The sequence below is a fragment of the Nelusetta ayraudi genome, unplaced genomic scaffold (assembly GCF_046127955.1).
Source record: "Nelusetta ayraudi isolate G7.1 ecotype Tasmania unplaced genomic scaffold, CSIRO-AGI_Nayr_v1 ptg000002l, whole genome shotgun sequence".
NCBI classification, from domain to species: Eukaryota; Metazoa; Chordata; class Actinopteri; order Tetraodontiformes; family Monacanthidae; genus Nelusetta; species Nelusetta ayraudi.
The window spans coordinates 8,464,299-8,485,556 of NW_027466052.1; the positions used below are offsets into that span (position 1 = coordinate 8,464,299).

The 21,258-nt window shown below is 47.6% G+C and overlaps 1 protein-coding gene across 3 annotated transcripts in view; it reads left to right on the forward strand.

The window, feature by feature from the left end:
- The window catches only part of sox6 (SRY-box transcription factor 6), a 127,992-nt gene that overhangs the window by 66,816 nt on the left and 39,918 nt on the right, over positions 1–21,258 (forward strand). For all 3 annotated transcript variants that reach the window (XM_076021837.1, XM_076021845.1, XM_076021854.1), the window contains 2 exons: positions 6,692–6,864; positions 8,539–8,607. In XM_076021837.1, coding sequence (XP_075877952.1) covers positions 6,692–6,864; positions 8,539–8,607 — 242 coding nt within the window. The remainder of the gene's footprint in view (positions 1–6,691; positions 6,865–8,538; positions 8,608–21,258) is intronic.

Consider the following 21,258-nt stretch of genomic DNA (forward strand, 5'->3'; position numbering starts at 1 on the left):
AAGTAGCAGATAATAGGAGGCAAGGTGGAGGGAGGAGCGAGGGAGGTGGAGCAGGCGGAGGAGGAGGAGGGGGGGGGGGGGGGAAGTGAGTGAGAGGGAGAAAAACCTGCAGACTTGGACTTGACATTTATAATTATACGCCCTGACAGATCTGTATCTCCGAAAGAAAGAAAGACGAAAAAAAACACACGCCGCTTTCATCCGCCGCGTGATCCGGCCGCTCTGACTGCGCTAGCAGCGCTAGCTGCGAGAACTGCGAGCGCGTTATCGAGTGAATATTAACGCGACGCTGCGCCCTGCGGGATGAGGGCGGGCCTTGTGTGCGCTGGGCGCGAGCTCTCTCAACACAGTGCAGGTTAAGTTCTCCCGCTGAGGGCCGGCTTCCTGCCCTCCTCTCCCTCCACCCCTCCCCTCACCCTCCCACTCTCCACCCTCCCTCTCGGCAACCCGGCCGGCAAAACGCACAAACATTTCCTCGGAAAGCGGCGGCTCTTCAATGGAAAAAAAAAATGGATAAATAAAATAAATGTTCGCATTTGTACGTGCACATCCGCGGGTACGTGGGACTGTGAAGGAGGGAAATCGCAGAGCCGCCGCTCCGCCGCAATCAATTAGAGACTGGTAACTGCGTGCATCACATGCAGGCGGCCCTGCGGCGGCCCGATAAGTCAAAGCTCTTTAGAACAGACCAGAGGACAGAGGCCAGGGCGGCTGCCCAGGATCACCTGGTCCGTCCTGCAGGTAGAGAGAGAGAGAGAGAGAGAGAGACGCTAAGAGCACCGACACATGCATGGCCACGCAGGACGCTATAATGTGCCGCCATTGATTGGGATGGAAAAAGAAGGAAAAAGAATAGCTTACAGTCAACATAAATAATTTCGATTCAAATACATATGTGTGTATATATATACATATATATATATGTATATATATATATATATATATATATATACATATATATATATGTATATATATATATATATATATATATATATATATATATATATATATGTATATATATATATATATATATATATATATATATATATATATATGTATATATATATATATATATATATATATATATATATATGTATATATAGATATATATATGTATATATACATATATACATAAATGGATATACATATACACACACATATGTATATATATATATACATATATATATATATATATATATATATATATATATGTATATACAGCCAAAAATAATAACATAGGGCACAAACAGTATCTGCCCTGTTGCTCCGCTTCGGGGGGAGGGAGAAAAAATGCCTCAGCTTGCATTTTCTACATAACACTTCAGTCAACTGTTTGCCCTGCGCACTCAGGTGAAATATGAGCCACAGTAAATCATTATTCCTCAGGCCACATTTGCCAGATGAATGTATAAAGTGTTGGACTGTGTGTTTTTCTCCTCTAATGAATTGAGGAATTTTGGCTTGTGGCAATAGGGGTGGAGGAAGAAGGAAAAAAAAAAGGAAGCGCTGTCCTCCCGAGTGTTTGCGAATCTGTTCCAGTGCATGTTTGGTTTCAGGAGAGAGTTGGTTTCTGTCGCTGGGTTCCACCGCCAACCGTCTCGTTTTGTCCTTGCGACGTATTTTCGGGAAAAACACAGCGGCCTGCGATCTAAACGTTGAGATTGTAAGTAAATGTCGATTTTTAAAAAATATATATATTCATCGTTCAGTTAACTATCAAACGGACGGAACTCGTACAGCTTGAACTCGTCTGGATGTTACATAGACAGAAATGTTTTGGAGCCCAGTTACGAGATTTAGTTGACGGACGCAAAATCACGGGGCCGTCACATTCCACTTAGTTCCTGGTCATGAAGATAAAACAGCAATTCTCTCATCGCTGGGACAACAAAGTGTTTTTGAAAGATCTGATTGTCGAGTCAAAGGACAAAAAAAAAAAAAGAAAAAGAAAAAAAAAAAGAAAGAATCCTTTTTTCAGCGGAGCGCCATGCAGTTTGGACTATTCAATAAATGTTTGCTGGAAAGAGACGTTGCAGTATTTTATGCCTCTGCCTGTAATTCACACACAAGGCTCCGCAAACACTAAGCTGTTGCTTTCATCACTGTCTTGGAGGCTAAACAGTTTTTGTATTGAAGGGACCTTGAAAAGTGTAAAGGTTTTTTTTTCTTTTTTTATTACCCCAGAGGGGAAAAAAATAGAAACGAAAAATCCAGGGGCAGCGGAGTCAAACTCATTGGCACGAGGGCCAGAAGAGATGAATAGAAGGATGGAAGATTGTTTTCCTTTCCTGCGCGGCCTTGCGTTGCTGCATCCTCCTCCTCCTCCCTGCAGGATCTCCGTCTGGGTTGGGTTGTTGGCGGTGGGGGGAGGGGGTGTGTTGGCGCATTGGGCGCACCAAAAGAACAGAAGCAAAAGTTTCTGCAATGGCTTCATTTCACTCTCAAGTGTGAATTTCAGGGTCGGTGGCCTTCCCGTGTGAAGTAATAAGCTCAGGTCGAGTCTCTATCTTGGCTTTGATGAAGTACCTTGTCCAGTGTCACAGCCAAGTGCTGCCGCTTTTACATTAGCATAATTATAGCCGAGAGTGAAGTTTCCGCCATCATCAAAACATCAGCCTCCATCAGTGTTCGGCAGGTGTTGCAGGAGGGGAAATAAGAAGAAGATGACGAAAAAAAAAAAAAAAAAAAAAAACAGGTGTGCATGAAGGGTGCTTTCAATTAGCGGCACATCCATCCGAGTATTTATATTAAAGAGAAAGTTGACGGCGCCGGTGCTCAAAGATGGGTTTCTTTTCAAAAGCCTGTAATTCAAAGTTATAATAAATAAAAGTTTTTTTGAAAAAAGGTGAAGCCGCTGAAGTCGAGGCCGGCGACGGCCAGTGAGGACTCACCTTCGCTTCCTGCTGCATGAGGGGGGGGGGGTGAGGGAGGAAAAACCCCGGGGACAGAGAGTCGCTGCCGCCGCTGGGTGACATTAATCGTGCTTGTTAACGCCGCTTTATTGGCAAGATTAACAGCTTTTATATCCCATTTTCCCAGCCAATCCCGTTCTGTTCTCGGAAAGTGAACACAGCAGCTGTTCAGATAATACCATGAAGCTTTCCTTCCACCACCACCAGCACCCACCCACCAACCCTCCACCCCCGCCTCCCCCCAGGCTTAGTGTCCTGTCTCGCTGTAACCTCAGCGAGGCATTTCTCTTTTTCTGACCAAAGTGTTCTGGCCTCATTCAACCTCACAGAAGTGAGTTTGGTCGAAAAACATTGACTCCCGTTTGAGGCTTTTGTCGAAGCGGCCACACGCTTCTGAAAAAGGTTTGATCGACGGAAGGAGGGAAGGGAGGGAAAAAAAAAAGAAATCCTATTTTAAACGCTAAAAAAAGAAGAAGAAGAAGAAGAAAAAAAAAAAAGGGTCGCAACAGATGCCATTAGCCGCCGTTCAATTGGCTCTTTGTGTTTTCCCACAGAAAGATTGGACAAAGGGTCAGATGACCACCGAGTGCACGCAGGGGCATGTACTTTTTATCGATTGGAGTAGGGCGCAACACACATCTGTACACACTCATGTCTACTTTCACACACACTTGAGGAGGCCGCCACGGAGGGGAGGGGGAGGCGGGGGAGGCGAGGGAGGCGAGGGAGGGAGGTGGAGCTCGGCGCACGAGGCATCCGAGCAATGTGCCGTCCTGTGCGCGCGTGCGCGTATGCACACAACTGGGTACAATCGCAGCATTTAGGCAGGTCCTAATTTACTTAGGATGGGCTCGCCGCATATGGAGGCGCCCACAATGGCTTACTGATAGAAAGACAAAGAAATTCCAGTGCTCTGGTCATAATGGCTCAGCTGTCGCCGCCAAAAGAAGAGGGAGAGAGAGAATAGTGTTCCTTGTGATTTTCCCACTTTTCACTCTCACCCTTCCTTTGCTTTTTCTTTTCGCCCCCCCCATCCTTCTCCTCTCCTCCTCCTCCTCTTTTTTTTGTGCCTGAATCTTTTATCTGTTTTATTCACTCGGGACTCTTCAAAGTAACAAGCCTCCTTCTTTTTCTCCGGTACTGGACTTGGAACCCAAATTAGAGACTGCTTGATTAGAGCAGAGAGGACGGAGCCAAGAGAGAGGAAGATGTGGGTATTGGACAGGACAAATTGCGCCCCTACAAAGTGCCTTTTATCCGAGGACCCCAAGGCTCAAATACCCCCCATCCCTCCCCAAGTAACCATGGCTCTGCTTGTTTTCCTCTTATCATTTATTTAGTCACCCGTCGATGCTTTCTGCCCTAGTTTGTGACATTTGAAAGACACAGCCATCTTGAAAAGGTAACCGCTGAACGGACTCAAAGTGAGCAGCAGCCGCCGCCGCCATTACTGGAGTTAACACAATAGCCTGGGAGAAAACGAGGAGAGGGGGAAAAAAAAAAAAAGTTGCAGCACAGCTTGACTGCTGACTCCTGGGATCGTGTTGGGCTATATTGTCTTCCTGGGCCTCAGTCGTCTAACAGGAGGGTGTCACAACATGTTAGGCCCGGGCTGACTGCTGGGGTTTATGTAGCGCCAAGGCATCTCCGGGCTCTCTGTCTGCCGTCGCAAGTGCAATGTGAGGAGACATGTTAACAGGCAGACCCCGGCCCCACCGCTGTTAAAAGCCATGCAATATGCAGGAAACGGCCCCTTTTGTCAGCGGGCCGGTCAGACACAGACCGCGCCTCTCCTCTTCTGAACCGCACAATAAAAGTTTTATCTGCATTTTAAAGCTGATCCATAATTTAGGGCAGGAGGGAAGAAAGGAAGAAAGAAAAAAAATACCAGTCACCCCCCCGCCCCCAAAAAACACATTTGCCTGATTTTTTCCCCCACAATGCTGTCATTAGACAAATTTCATATTTACATTTAGAGTTGGCAAACAAGGTGTTTTAAATGCTGCGTCTAGGAGACCTTTAATTTGTAAGTTTGGATTGGGAAGTTTAAAATTGGGGTAGCCCTGAATGTACACAGACAAGTTTGGTCGCCTCACAATCTGAGTCCAGCATCAAGACAAAAGGCCCTCTGTTGGCGTCCTCTTGGTGTGAGAGCACAACCAGCTCAAGTGTAGAAGAAGAAGACGAAGACGAAGACGAAGAAGAAGAAGAAGAAGAAGAAGAAGATTCCCCTGCATATTAATTAGGTGAAACAAGTGGCCAGTACTTTATTTATTGCACATCTAAATTAGTGATTTAGACGTCACCCTCCACCTGGGTAACTGTTTTTTTTTTTTACTTTTACATTTTCCCTTATTAGTCCTCCATAGCTCCTCCTACTGCCACCCGAGAGTATTGATCACATGATTTGTTGTGACAGAGGCTGGTGCCTCTTGCTGCTGACCTGTAGAGGCGACTCCTTCATGGACGCAGCCGAAGGTTAAGAAAAAAAAAAACACTGATTGTACTAATTTTCTTTAGCAAGGATGAGCCTTTCACAGGTGAAAACCCAGTTGGTTCAGCCCTTGGAAACTGTGCACGCACCTGAATGAATAGCTGGTTTTTAGTGTGATGTATATAAATTATTTTTTCCAGATAGAATAAATGCAGAACTACGCCTCTCTTCCACGGCAGCAGGCAGCGGAGGCGGAGCACGGCCAACCAAGGTTCAGACAAGCCTGCCAGTAAATTGGCCTGAATGGCTTCTGGAGGTTGACAAGCCCTATTAAGACAAACGACTTTCCTCATCGGAGAGATAAAATAAATCAGGTGTTTAGTCAAATTAAAATAGTTTGAGTGGAGAAGGCCCCTGGGAGCTTCTCGTGGAAACTCAAGACAGATGCGGCCGGGGAAACGAGAGGAAGACACCCAGGAAAGAATTTGGCTCCTGCTGCCCCGGGGCCAGTCTTTACTGTACTCTTATCTGGAGATCGCTGCCTCTTTTTCATCTCCCTCGCTCTGTGTGCGCGTGCTGTCAGGTCTTTGTGCGCTTTCCCAGATCAGCTTGTCACACTGAAGTGCAGTTGGAGGAGAGTGAGTTACTGTCTAGCCTCTCACTGGCAATTATGTTGGCGGTGTAAGTCAATGGTAGGATCACTTAGCATTGATTAGGCGGGAGGGGGAGAGGCGGTGCGGCACAGCTGCTCTCTCCATCACGCGCACAATGCCGTCATGTGACCGACCGGGGGGTGGGGGTTCGTGAGGACAGTGGGGAAGGAGGAAGTCTGGGGGTAGGAATCGTACTGGTTACACGGCTGCAACGCCGACGATAAAATCAAAGTATTCCAAGTTCTTTACGATGACACAAATCTCACTTTAACGGGGATTAACGGGCCTCTCGTGGCCATTTGGCCCCCGGGGTTTGTTCTCCGCCGCGTCGCTCCGAGCCGCTCTGCAACTTTTGAGACCCGCCGCCGCCTCAACACTTCTCAAGTCTGTCACCTTCAGCCTGACAGCCAGGCCCTCCCCCCCACTCCCTTTCCCCTGGCGAGAGACGCGAACACCGGCACCAGCTGACGTGACAGCGGCAGGCTGTGCGAAACCTCGGCACTTTGGGAAACAAAACAGAAGCAAAAAAATAGAGAGGAGGGGGGGGGGGGAGCCGACCAATGGCCGAGGCCGTCCAGAAGGATCCCTGCAAACAGCCTGACTCTCTAGTCCCAGCCAAAAACCTTTTTTTCTCTTGCAGGCACCAACCTGGCGCTAATCCTTTCTTCCTCCCCCCCCCCCGCTCTTTGCAGGTACTCCGGAGAGCCTGGCGGAAAAGGAGCACCAGCTCTCCACCATGATCACCCAGCTGATCAGCCTGCGCGAGCAGCTCCTGGCCGCGCACGATGAACAGAAGAAGCTCGCCGCCTCGCAGATGGAAAAGCAGAGGCAGCAAATGGAGTTGGCGCGTCAGCAGCAGGAACAGGTAACTGCACGCGTTTTTTTTTTTTTTTTTTCCTGTCTTACTTTGGAGTAGCGGTAGCTTCACATTGCGAGTAAAAGATGTGTTGTTTTGGGTTTTTTGGGGGGAAGTGTCTGTTGTCGTCTTCCATATTTTCCTTGTGCTCTCAAGTTGTTTCAAGCAGTAATTCCACGTCCTCCTTAAATCTTGTTTATTCAGCCACCCGCCCCCCCCCCATTCTCTCCATGCAAAGCCCCATTTAATACATTTATAACAAACTGTCGCTGTCCACATTTTAGGTTTCATGCTTGAAATATGCCAATAAAAACCCCCCGCATGTAGAAAGCTTTAATAATATTACATTTAGTAGATGTTATGTTCTATACGGCCTGTAATTTTTCCGTCACGCTCTCCTGCCCACGTTTATGCCCCGTGGTGGGGAGGGGGGGGAAAAAAAGAAAAGAAAAAGCCATTATGACTTGTGCTAACAAATGCAGGGGAGTGTACGAATTAAAGCTTGTATTAAATGTGGAAATCCTCTATATCTTATAAATTGAGTCCTATTAGAACAAGTCTGGCATTAGATTTGCGACGTGAATCAGGCCAATGAGCCATATTGTACAAATCAGCAAATTAGCAGAGGCCATGAAGTGTGTTAATGTCTGGGAAGAAATAAGGACACAAACTATCCGCACGGGCGACACTTTTATTATCAGCAGCCAACCTAATGGCTATGAGTCAATTATCAGCACGGAGTTCACTCAGAGTTTTCTCTGCACGCTCTCAGACCTTTATGCGGTGAGCGAAGAGATAGACCGTCTACCTCCGAGTGATGCATTTGGTCATAGTACACTAATAATACATTAACGGTATTGATTCCTCTTTTCAATCAATGGCGTCCCTTTTTTTTTTTTTTTGAAAACTACTCCTAACTCCAAAAGGCTTTGTGGACACGGTGCCCCCCGCCCCCTGCCAAGTGAACAGCGAGGGGGCGCTTCATTATTTGATCTCATTTTTAAAATGGGAGAGGAGAAATGAAATGGAAGACAGGGGGCGGCGGTGGTGGTATGGAGGAGGAGGGGCGGGGGAGGGGGAGGGGCGAGCTCCCTGCGAGCTCCAATGTCATCAAGCCGTCAAGACACAACACAGTAATTAACTGTTGACACTCGCGAGGAAGCCGGCACAAATTAATCTTGACACATTTGCAGACGGCCAATATCTTACAGTGAACACTTTGTAATTATATTTCAAAAATGAAAATCAAATGACACTTAAAACCAGGTTGTCACGCTCAATGAAGTGGGCATGTCGAGACGGGCCGACCGCCGCAGTGAGGAGCGTCACGGCTCGGCTGGCGCCCAAATTTTCGAAACTTTCAGGACGAAATTTGTCCGTTCGGTCTCGAAAAAAAGAAAGTGTACTTTGAGCGACCGACAAATCTAGAGATTTTGCGCCTCGATGTGTAAAGTTCCGGATTGGGGTGGAAGTGGTGGCAGAGAGGTTATAGGTTTGAATCCCCTCATCACGCGCGTGAAGGTGTAACCACGAGAAGAATTCAGAGAAACAATTTCCCTCAACGGAATCAATAAAGTTACTGACTCATCCGTCCGTCCACGACAGGTTGCCCTCACCCGGAATCCCCGGGGTTTTCCCGCCTGTTTTCCCCTTTTTTCACCTTTTGATTCTCTTCCCACACAGATCGCGCGGCAACAGCAGCAGCTTCTGCAGCAGCAGCACAAAATCAACCTCCTCCAGCAGCAGATCCAGGTCAGTGACTGTGTTTCTGTTGGCCGTCTGACGCTCGGCAGCTTCCACTCTGATTGCTACTACGTTTCCACCTCTTCGGTGTAATTGGAGCTCTGCCGCCGTCTCCAAATGTCTGGGCTTCAGTCGGTCCTTTCAGTGAAAGAATTTAACCATCAAAGAAAAAAAAAAATGCAGCTCGTTCCTCTCGTCACCTTGTCTTCCATAAAATACCTAAATAAAAAAATAGAATAAAATAACTGTTTTAGATTTTGATTGCTTTTTTCATCTCTTATTTTTATGTCACACTAACATTCGTCTCTCTCATCCGATGTTAATTGGCTGTTGGTAATCTAGAGGGCTTTAAAATATGGAGGAGAATAATTAGCAGATCTTAATGAACAAAAAAAAAAGAGGAAGAGGAGGAGGAGGGGTGGGGTGGGCTGCTAACGAGTGGTGTTGATGGAGAGGAGCCTGGAGGTGGGGGACATGAAAGAGGCTGGTAAACGCCTCTGAAACCAGTCGAGCTCCCAGACGGGGCCACGTTGCTCGCTTTCGCCGGCTTCCACGCCCCAACCTGCAAATCTCACATTGTCGCCTTCTTTTATTTTTTGTTCTCCCGCACACATTCAACTCTCCCGGCGTCGCCGCCGTGGTTCGCGCCGCTCTGGTTTTTAAGCCCGCGCGTCCTTGTTAGCGACCACCCACGCAGCAGCGCCGCTTAGCCCCACCCGGCCGGACGGCGCTGGAGTCATCGTGGGCTGGTCAGCGGTGGCGGCAGTCAAGGCTGAGTCGGCTGCGCGAGGCTCCCGTTATCCTGCTGGGTGTGCGCTCTGGTGTCAGGCACATCCCTCTCCGCTCACCTCCTCCTCCTCCCGTGTTTGTTCTTCAAAACTGACAACTCCCCGTCCTTCTCCCTTCCAAGCGCTCCTCCCTCACGCCGCAGCGTCTCTCCCTTCGCTCCTTCGTTTTTTCTCCGTCCTTGCCGCTGAAGCTCCTCCAGGAGGAGGCGGCGTGTTTCTTAATCGCAACACAAACTTCTGCTTTTTAAAAACGGGCCGCCGCCGCTCCGACTTCGCCGCCGCCGCCTCAAGAGCTCTTTTCTGCAGAAAGGCCCTTCTGTCAATGAGCTCTTGTGACGCCGCGAGCCAGGACCTTTCGCTTCCACAGTGGACAGTCTTGTCAAAAAATAATATCGCGCCCCACTCAGGAGGAGCGCCGAGTGTCTTGAAAACACTCCAAAATGAAGTGGCCTGCGCGCCATCCAGGCGACGGTGATGTTCACTCGCACCATGGAGGACTCTTTACTTATGCTAATTGGGCGTAAGGAAACGGCCCTAATGCATCTCACATTTGGAGGCCCTCGCTTTCATTAGGAAGTTAAAGGCAGTGGAGAAATTCCTCTTGGTGCGTAGTTTTGAGTGACGGCTGGGGGGGGCGTGAACGACCCTGTACTTGGAAATATCAGTTTCAGACGCTCTAAGAGAGATGCAGGTGACGCCCTTTGTTGCTCTTTGGATCTCGTTTACCCAACGTAGAAATCTTGAAAAAGCAGAGCATCTTTATCTCTTCGAACGCCAACCAACGAGACGTGGGCTGAACTCCATTCAGAGAGTGGACGGAAGAAACTTAAAAGTCGGCTTGGTTCCACATTACTTGCCTCGGCCCCGCCTCCCTCAACTGTCTTCAACGTCTTCCTCTTTTTTTCCTCGGCTTAATTAGTTTTGTCAACACGTTTCCTGCCTGCGTGCCGCGAGACTTTTAACAAAGCGGCGAGCGGCGTCAGAAGATCGAGTTACTCCGCCGTGAGCGGGCAGGGAACACTCCACTTTATTGGAGACCCCGTGGGCCATCAAAGCCCTCCTGTCTTGTCCCGGAGGGGACAGCGAGCCTGAGAGAAAGTCTCCGGCTGGGGTCCCGTATTGATGATGTAAACGATCACATCAGTGGACGTCGTAAACAATAAAACCACGGGAGCGGCGGCAGGGGACGGGTGTCTGCGCGCCGTGTGTGCGCTTTCAAGGTGCTTTTGAAGTGACGGGTTATGGAGGTTTTAGGTTTGAGGCGAGGCGCTCGGCCGGTCTGGCCAAGGTTTTCCTTCCTGAATAGCCAGCCGTCTTTTTTTATCCGCCTCTCATCTGTATCGGCAAGAGAGGGAAAGAGATTTAGCCTTTGTCCTGGCGGGATTACAATGTCACTTGTTTTAAGATAGCAAGTTGTTTTGATTGCAGTGTCAGGGGCTTAACAAATGTTAAACCTTGAGGTTTTTTGGAGGGTTCCTTTTCCTTTTTCCCTCAGGCCATCCTCTCTCCTCATTGAACCCAAGAATGAGATTAAGCCTCAGATGATGGCTGCTTGGCTACAAAGTGTGATAACAGTTTTGGTCTCCATAAAAGTTTACTTTTGAGGCTGATCATTGAGGTGCATCGAGGGTTTTTTCACCACTAACCAATGAAGAGTCACCGCTGACCCCCGGCACACGCGTTCCTCAAGACGCGAGCTCTTCCGTCTGAAACCTGCAGCCACGCACCGAGACTGTGCGCAGGCACACAGGGACCCGCGCGTTGATACACACATCAAGAGAATAAATATTGGCGGGAAAGGTCAGGGTGAACTTTATCTTCCCCATGCAGACAGGCGACGGCACAGCTCCCCAGATGAAACAGGGGGACAGCGCTAATCCAAAGCACTCCATTTAAAAGTGCATCCCTTAACATATACATATATATATATATATATATATATATATATATATATATATATATATATATGTAAATATATATATATATATATATATATATATATATATATATATGTAAATATATATATATATATATATATATATATATATATATATATATACATATTATACATATATATTATACATGTACACATAATTTTTTCCAACACCAGTTTTATTTTGGTGTTTTTTAGGACGTTAAAAGGATGTTTTCCGCTTGACTGCTTTTTCTCTGTGATCTTCCGTCCTCTCTCTTTACAATTAACAACCTTGCGTTATGTGCAAATTACCAGCGCTTTTGCCGACAACCTTGTGCCCACCGGAGCGCGCACACACACACACACACACACACACACACACATACACACAAACACAGAGAACTGTCTGGGCGGCGCCATTTGAAAAAAAGGAAAAGGGAAAAAAAGACTAGACAAGATTAAAAGGGAGAAAGGACAGCATATCTTGTCCACTTCAAAGTCTCGGGGCCTTTATCACACAAGCCTTTCATGGCGTGAGGAAACAGTAGGGGACGTTCAATGGTTAGATGCGAAAGGTCCCAAGATTAAAGATGACATTCAATTATGCTGGCAATTAGCCGACCACAATAATGAGATAGATAATGGGCAGGATGCCTTTTGAGGGGCTTGTTTTGACATGGAGCCGAGGACAACGGAAGCCGCAGCCTGAATCGAGGAGTCATCAGCAACAACGTCTCCTCCAAGTTCGCTGGAACTCTTTTGTTGCCGGGTGTCGGCTCACTGTTTCTCTCTCTAACGGGGCGTACGAGGGCAAGTTGCTGCGCGTAGCCCGAGATGTGTCAGAGATGCGACAAAAGCTTTGTAATTAATTACCTCACATTGTGTCTTTGATAGTACTTTAACCTGATGATCAGCTTTTATTAAGTCAGTCTCATGGTTTTTTTTGGTTTATTGTTTTTTGGCTAAATTGCCTCCAGATGTTGAAGGTTGTTCCTTAACTGTACGCATGATCCTCTTCGTCTTGGCTCGGTTTTAAGGCAGATAATAATGCCATTGTTTAGTCTCTGTCACCAAGTAGAGACCACTGAATAATTGGCCTTCGCCACATCTCTTATTTCACAAGGCTGATAAAGTCTATTCAATCGTACTTTGCAGCAAAGTCAGTGTTGAATCTTTTATGCAGCTGGGTTGAATTAATATTTGTGCATCGCTTCCTTGGGTCTACTAGGACCAATTCAAGTTGCTTTCGCATCTTCACCACCAGCGTTTGTTACTCCTTCCTCATCATTAGCAAAAGAAATGTGCTTGTTGCCCAATTTGGCGCAGTAAATGAATCTGCTGTTTCTGTATTGGCGAGCCATTTAAAGAGGCAAAGGCTCTAAAACTACCACATTATGGTAAATATTTAAAATCAATTGGATGGGTTTTAAATAAACACAGGCCTTTATGGTAATTACACAGAGATAAAAAGCGCAAAAATGGTGTATCCTCCGACGCTTTTGTTTTCTTCCCAGCACAAATGATTGTCTCAGCATGAGACTTGTTATTAATGCACTGGCGGTAGGAGAAGAGGGAGTTGGGGGGGTGGGGTGCAAAAATACACATTGTTAAAGAGAGTGTGCGGGTCCCCCCCAATTAGCGCAGCGAGAAGGGAACAGTTAGCGTGATAACACGACGACGGCGGCGGCGGAGCGGAGGTGGTGGAAACGATCGAGCCTCTGTGTGCGTGTGGGCGTGCGCTCCAGCGCTTTTCGGCTGCGCTCGCACACACGCGCGCGCACGTGAGCGTGCGCCGCGTCCCGCCGGCGATTTGCCTTTTGTGTTGAGGAGCTCAGCGTTAGCGGCCTTGTAGGATTACGCGGGAGCATTAACAGCCTCGTCAGACAGGCTTGGCTCTCGCCCAGGGAGCCTCAATCCGCCGTGTTCATCCTCCATTTAAGGAGACTGTTAGCTGATGAAGATGTGCACATGCAAGAGCGGAGATAAAAGAAAGCGGCGACCCCGCTCATTAGCCCCCGTGATTTAATATATTGACACTTGGATACAAATAATTTCAATCAGGCCGTTTTAGTGGACTGGAGGGAGGAGGGGGGGGGGTGTTGGGAGGTGGGGGGGGATCAATTTAATTAGTTATGAAATGTGACTTCTTGTCAGGAAGCAGAGGAAACGCTGACGTTAAACAAAGTCTGGAGGAATTTAAACAATAAAGCCATCGGCGACCCTCCTCCTCCCGCCACTGACCACCTCCTCCCCCCCACCCCCACCCCCAACCACCCCACCAGTTAAAACTTAATGGTGCACAGAGAGGTGTGTAACGGCCTCGGCAGCGCCCGCTGACCGTCGGCAAATGAAGTGAGATGGAACGAGGGGACCGTACGAAATGGCGCGTGTGCATTGGAAGGAATTCTGGCTACGGGGACACAGACAGGGGGATCCTGTTTGAACAGTCGGGGCTCTGTGGGTTTTCACAATGAACAATCCATTGACTTTACTGCCGCACTGCGCGGGAAAAAAAAAAAAAAAGAGCTGCTGCGGCGGAGTGAAAATGACGAGCGTTTTCAAATCATGTGAGATGATTTTAAAACAAAATCAAAACACCAACACCAACTGATAATTCCTCGAATCAAACGAAAGCAACGCGCAACAACTGATTAGCAGCTTTATTGACTCTTGCGAGAGGCAGTTAAATGAAACATATGGCTGCTCGTGCCAGCGCGCGTGTGCCAGCGGGGAAGCTCTGTAGACAAACACGGATCCATTATTGATGCAAATTACACAATAAAAACCCCGTGCCTTTTTTTTGTGTGTGTGCGTGCGCGAGCGGGCTTTGTATTCAGACACCTCAGCAGTTTAAGCAGCGCTAATTAAGAGGCTCCATCTGAGAGGTGCCACGCGAACGGCTGTAATGTGTGAAATCACACCTGAGGGTGTACTTAAAATTAGTCACCTGAGGGGTTTGTAAAGCAGCGGCGGGACGACGGGTTAATTTATAACGCCGACTCGCGGGCCACCGACGGCCCTCGCGAGTCAAAAGAATAATTGACACCGGGCGAGGTTACCTGGCGCCGGGGAATAGGGATTTGCCTTTTAAATGAAGCACGGCGCAAAATAATCCCCGACAACTGAGCGCCTATTCTTCACGGACACACAGGAAGGCACCTGTTCGCGACCCAAACAAACCTTCCCCGGGCGACGGGCGGCAGCGCGTCCACACTTAGGATCCATTATGCCCTCGGCCTCGTAAAAGAAAATATCAGTTGAGGGGAGAACACATCCTCCACTGTGATGTTGATTCAGTTTCCTCTGCCCCTGTGCGAGGGCTGTGTTTTCTCTGCTAATGTTGTGCAAACCGTTTTGTCTTTGCATTGGCTATGCGCGGCCATCATCCGCAGCACTGGGCTCCGCTGGCCGGGAACAAGGAGCCTCATTAATAGGCGCTACTGTGTGCGGGCAGCCGGCAGTGAGAAAAAGGCTGCGTGTTTTCTCAGGACCGGGGTGGAAAAGCAAAGCATTCAGCCTATGGCCACTGCAAAAAAAAAAAAAAAAAAAAAGACAGAGAGAGAGAGTTTTTGTTTTGCAGTGGAGGAGAGTCCGAGCATTCCTTGAGCCGACACTAGGAGGGGAACGTTTTCCTCTGCACAGCTTTTGTGTTTTAATGAATTATACCATTGCAATGTTTTGTTGCTTCCTTTATTTCCAACTGCCTCATTCCAACCGTCACTCTTTGGATCCCCCGTTTCTCCCTCCCGCTCCGCGTGACGCTCGCCCAGCCCGCGCAAAACGTTGCCGTCCGCACACACTCGCTCGCTGCACCTGTCGGCGCCGCCGAACAACAGAATGGACTCTGTGGTTTTGTGTGTAGCCCGAGCAGCTGCGAGACAATGGCGAACACAAGGCCTCAGTGCATGATCAGAGTATTGGAGAGAGAGAGAGAGGGAGAGAGGGAAACACAGCTGTAGCCTGGACAATACTGTCACACAAATTAGGGTCCGGCTTCTAAAAACGGGATTCGAGACTTCTGCTGGTCACTTTTTAAACCGACAAAATTGAAGTTTAGGGTCTAATTGTGGCCAGCACAGTGGGCCCGTTTAGCTGCTTTCGCTGCAAAACCACAAAGATCCGCCTTTGACAAGGACCAAAACAGGGAGGCTGCATCTCTCCCCGGCTGCCAAAGCACACAAGGTTCTGAACCTTCAGTATTTCATAAGCCACACACACACACACACACATTTAACTCCCTCTATTTCCTCCACTACTTCCACTCTGTTGACCTCACAGCGTGCCGCCCGCCTGGCCCGTATCTAATGTTCTTCTCAAGCTCCCTCTCGCCCTCCCGCATGGAGGGTCACTCCCTCTGATTTCCATACAGCGGGGATGAACTCGCAGGATAATGATGCCGCGCCGAACCGACTCGCCGGTTTGTTTACGTCCGTCCCCGTTCTCTCCTGCCATTGCGTATGCCGTTTGAGGGAGTCCCACTGGATCAGAGCAGTTCACCACAAGCCTCAATGTTACGGCCGGACCTTGGATAAAATGTGCATTCACACCTCCAAGAGTGCCTTTAATCCCCTGAACACACACACACACACCAAAAAAGGCTCATATACATATATATATGTATATGTTTTTGCAAGTACAACTCTTGATTTTGTCAAGATTGAAGCTTCAGATTAAATATATGTAGAAAAATTGTTTTTTTTTTTCCTTTTTCGGCAGTTGCCTTTGTATTTGTGTGTGAGTGTGCATTTAATTTAATGCATTTAAAATTCAAATGCACACAAATGCATTTAAAATTCCACGTGCCAAATTTGAGCCCCCTTTTTTAAAAACCTAAATAAATGTAAAATTCAGACAAGCTTCTCAATTCTATTTGACCATTTTGGCGTCAAACTGCAACTGCAATAAATCGGAGCAGCGTGCAGACATCCCGGGTAAACGGCAGCCAGTGTGTTTTGGGCAAACAGTAGCTTGCAGTTCCATCCCACTTCCAGAGTAAGTAAAGCGCACTGATGAGACAGGGTGGGGGAGGTGGGGGGGGTGAAGCCAGGAGGGGCTGGACGACTGCTTTCAAGCTCCCAGCGACTTAATATAGACACACTGGAATGGCTGGTGTCCAAAGAGGCTTGTTTTACTGTGTAAGGAATTAGTGGAACAAGAAGTCATCTATTGGTTATTCCCTCTGGATGGCCTGACCTCACTCACTCAGTGTCTGGATTTGCCGCCCTTCATCCTGACCAGCCACACACACACACACACACGCACGCACGCATGACGGATGTGTGGTGCTACACTGCGACCTGAGCAAACAGGGACTGCAGTCAGAGTCAAAGCTGAATCGCAACAATTCAGAGGGAAAACTCTTTTCTTTTTTTGCAGGCTGGTGCTTGCACACTGTTGATCTTTGGCTTCAGGGGTCGGCATTTGAATTTTGTCGGCCGAGGCTTGTGCACAAGGCTTTCTGAAGCGCAGGAAGTGAGGGGAGTGGCCAAGGCTGTGACCCGTACAAGGGTTCTTTTGTCGTTCACCTGAAACCTTTGGGTTTGTTTGCTCCCCCTCCGCCCGCTCCACTTGGTGTAGTACAGGCCGGGCCTCAGTCTACCACATTAGGACCTTCAAGGGGCCCGAGGTCTTGCTGCATCAAAGTGAGCTTCAGATCTATTGATTCATTTGTCTGATTACCATTAGCTACAGACAAATTCAAACGCCGTTGCATCGGCGTTGGATCGATGTGTGTGTCTGCCAGTGCATTAAGAGCTCTGTGAATGTGGCTGGCTCATAATTACAGAGTGAGCCTCAAAAGTTTAATTTAATTATTATTATTTTCTTTTCTTTGCCTTCTTGTTCTTTGAGGACAAATGTATGAGCAGCCCAGAGGTAATTTTCTTGGCGACCTCGACACACCCAGTGGGATGTGTACACAGGGGCGGCCAGTTAAAACTTTGCTGTTTCTCAGTTTTGCGGCGCGCGCTCCAGCCTTACCGACTTTCCTCGAGATCACCCCCGACCCCTTTAAAAAGCATCAGGAAAATTTTTTAAAAAAAAGGAGAAAAAAAAAGGTGTTTCCTTCAAGCAGGCAGTGGCGGGCACGGCGTGAGGGGAACAACGTGTGAACTATCAGGTCTCAGAGCAACAGCTGGAGTCTTAACGCCCCGAGTGAAATTACACAAGCCCTCCTATAGAAAATGTATTTAAAAAGGTTGGTGTGAGCTGCGAGTCTCGCGCCTTTTCACGTCTTGTGAGTTTATTAAAATGTTTAAGAGTAATTGTGCTGATTATTCAGTCTTTTGAGCCGGAGTATTTTTATTCCTAATGGAATGGCGTAAGAAGTGTGCAAAGCAGCAGTTATGGGGATGTTGAATGTGGCATGTTCATTCATGCGACAATTCTTCATTGACAATCGGTATGTGTGAGTGTGGAAGGTGTGGAGTCAATTTCTGTCGGCTTTGTCTATTCTTCTTTGCTGCACATTTTTCATTGTGGGACGTAATTTGTGTTAAAAGAAAAAAAAAAAAGAAAGAAGTTTTGATTCAACTTGCTGAAAGATAGCAGCCACAGAATCACAGAAAGAATGCAGCCAAGGTGCATCTTGTGCGTCATGTTAAAAGATACCGAACCTGGCGGACTCTCATTGTCGCCAGGATTTAGTGCAAGGAGTGGGAGAAGAGAAAGAGAGTGGAAGAGAGAGGGAGAGAGGATCCATACATGGAAGTCTGAGGCGGTCCCGAGGACAAGCCTGCAGCAGCATTTTCTTTTCTTTTTTTTTTTTGTAGCCCTCCTGGGTGTTTTTAGAGGCTCTAACAGACAGTGAGGAACATGGCTGTTGACAGGGGCACAAGTGAGCGCCGTAATGCCCTGTACGTCTCCATTTGCCCCCTGTGTTTTGGACCTGCTTGCTCAACTTCTGCCAGTTGGACACGTTTTATTTGAATTTGTGCACAAAAAACTCATAAAAAAATGAAAGAAAGTAATTAAAATATGATATATAAATATATATAGACACTTCCTGTCGTCTCGTTCACCTTCATACTGAATATGTATGTATACATACTCTATATATATATATATATATATATATATATATATATATATATATATATATATATATATATTCTCCTGGCAGCAGAGCAGTGACTCGAGCCTATTTTTCAAACGCTGGCGTCTCCTTGAGAGGGAGGCGGCGTGCTGGCCTGACACAGACCTCATCAGGTCATCGGAATTGATGATACATGTTGCGAGCGGCTACGTTCCCCCAGAAACCGCTGTTGGAGTGCTTGCTGGCAGAGACGGGGGCCTCAGCCAAGTCTGCCTGACTGATCACTACAGATGCTCCTCTTCAAGTATTCCGAGTCAGATCCTCAGTGCCGGGTCTATTGGGACAAACAATAGCACCTGTTCCTCATAAGATAGCCCATTCATGTATCTTTAATGAAGCCTGGGGGCAGATGGTGCGAAATGACATTATCCAGTACTTAGCAGCGCTAAGACAAAGGAAGAGCCGAGCCAGCACAACAATGCCGGTGCGTTTATGAGGAGGGAGGGAGGAAGGAGGAGGGACGCTGCCGCCGCCGCGCTGGCTCACATCTGCTCCACTTCACTCTCCAACTCCTCGAGATCTTCTTGGCAATAGACGGATCCCGGGCACTCAGCCCACGCGTAGATGATCTTGAGGCCCGACTCTACGGGGTGGGCTGAGGAGGCTCACTCTCTCACTACTGCAATGTACAGCTCCTGGCTCTTTCTCCTCTGACACTCTTTAGTTTTTGCTCAAGGATTCAGAGGCTGGAAGTGCATCAGCAGCTCCGCGATTTGTTGCCACCTCCGTTCTAATTGGCCTTTTCTCCGACATGCGCCGGGGCTCATCCCTGCAAATCACGGCCATTCCAGCTCGTTCGATTCCCCTCCACTGAACAAAGTCTTTCTTGCCTCGGCAAGCCTTGCATAGTCTGCCCCACGTTTTGAAATAATAACAGCAATAAAAATGCGAATGGGGCGAGATTGGTTGCAGTCAGCACAGACGTGAACCGTGACCAAGTACCTGAAACTTAACTACCTAAAGAACCTAAACTTGTTTTCTGATTTTGAAGATCTGCGAGGAAAAAACTGACGGAACAGGCAGTCATTCAAAAAAAAAAAAACAAAAAACTTTTGACTTGAATAAAAGTTTTTGTTATTTTTACTTTTCCTTGCTCAGTCCAGCTTTGCTTGGCATCGCGAAGGTGCAGACCATCTTTTTTCACTGTCTCTCCTACACACACAGAGTCAGCGGTGGTCAGTGGTGATGTTGTTGTTGTTGGAGTGGCGACAACATTACAGCTTCTGCATTTCATTGTCGATTTCTGGAAGACTGTAAACCCACCTCCAGAAACTGGCGCGTCGGAGTAACAACTAATTGGCCATAAAGAGCTGAAAAAGCTGATCCCTCCATTTCCTTTTTCCGCTCGGTGTGAAAGTAGCATCAACGTCTTGCCAAAGTCCAGCGTGGAATTGTCGCCTAGCAACCGCGCCGGCTTCTAATGACGCGTCACGTAGGTCCAGTTCAGTCGACCCGGCCCGAGGCCCAACGAATGGAAACACACCTAATTTGCAGTTGTTTTTACCGATCCATTCGTACTTTCAAATTCAACTTCAATCGTAGCGGAAGCACACCCCCGTGCACCAAAGGCACCGTTCATAATCCTTTGGAATCGTTTGTACAATAGATCTACTTTTAAACACATCTGTCACACTTAAAGCTAATATTGATATATACACTATGGAGTTTTCCACTGGGAAACACAAAAAAATAATCATTAGAATGAAATGGTGCTGAGCCACAGGAGTTAATTCTCGCTTTTGGAAAGATGTGGCAAGAAGGACCCCCCTCTCTCTCCTGTTTTTCACTTCTACGCTCTGACTACTGTTCATTCAGCGACACTCCATCTGGTTTAACAGTTCAGATCCACAGACAGAGAAAAACTATGTTCCCGGTGCTTCCCCCTCACCCCCCGCCGCCGCTGCTGCTCTTATGTTCCCATGTTATGACATTAATTATTGTATTTTTTTCCATATGTTCCATGCATGCGAGACCTGAATCCATCACTCACCCGTTCAGCATGGAAACTTGGAGTGCTAATCCCCATAAAGCAACGTTTCACTTAGGGCCTTTAACGCCATGTACTTTTCTTCACCAACAGCACATTCTGCTGATTTTCTTTTTTTTTGTCCTAGAGGAATCACATACTTTTCTATTATTTCATATTGCACTTTCCGCACTTGCACTTCTTTAAAAAATAAATAAATAAAAAAGCCCAGGGGACATAAAATTTTACTTTCTATTTAGTTTTCAGTCGAGCTCTGCACCTCCGGACAGATCAATATAAAAGTCGTTTCATGTACATTTAGAGCGCGAGAAAAACTGGGCGCAACTGCACCAGAGAGGGGGGGGGGGGAAGAGGGACGGCTGAAAAAGTAGAGACCATAGCAGACCTTAGTGAGAACACACACGGGATGGGGAAGGGAGGGGGAGTCATTCCTTGGAGCAGGTTGATTTCATGCCCCAATGCAGAGGATGTAATTGCACCCAGGACCCCCCCCCCCCCACCTTCTTTTTTATTGCGAGTTGATTTTAAGAAGGGATGAATGGAGAAACATTCTGGAAAGTGTTTATTTTGGGGACTGACCTTTATTAACCCCTTTTTCCAGGCAGGGTCCCCTAAGGTGGTCCTGCTCGGGGCGGGTTGGGGTTGAACCCTGTTGGGCCCAGAGTGCAGTGGCCATGCAGAGTGACTCTCCCACCCGAATCATAGAGAGAGTGGCGGTGAGATCAAACCTCACAACATCTGTTCAGAAATCAAACAGGCGATACTCCACACAGACTCGCTCGCCGCCGAGTGGGCGGCGACTGTGAAAATACCCGAGCAGAACAGAAGAGTCGAAATTTAGGACGTGGCGCTGGGTCTGAGCAGTCCCTCCGACCCG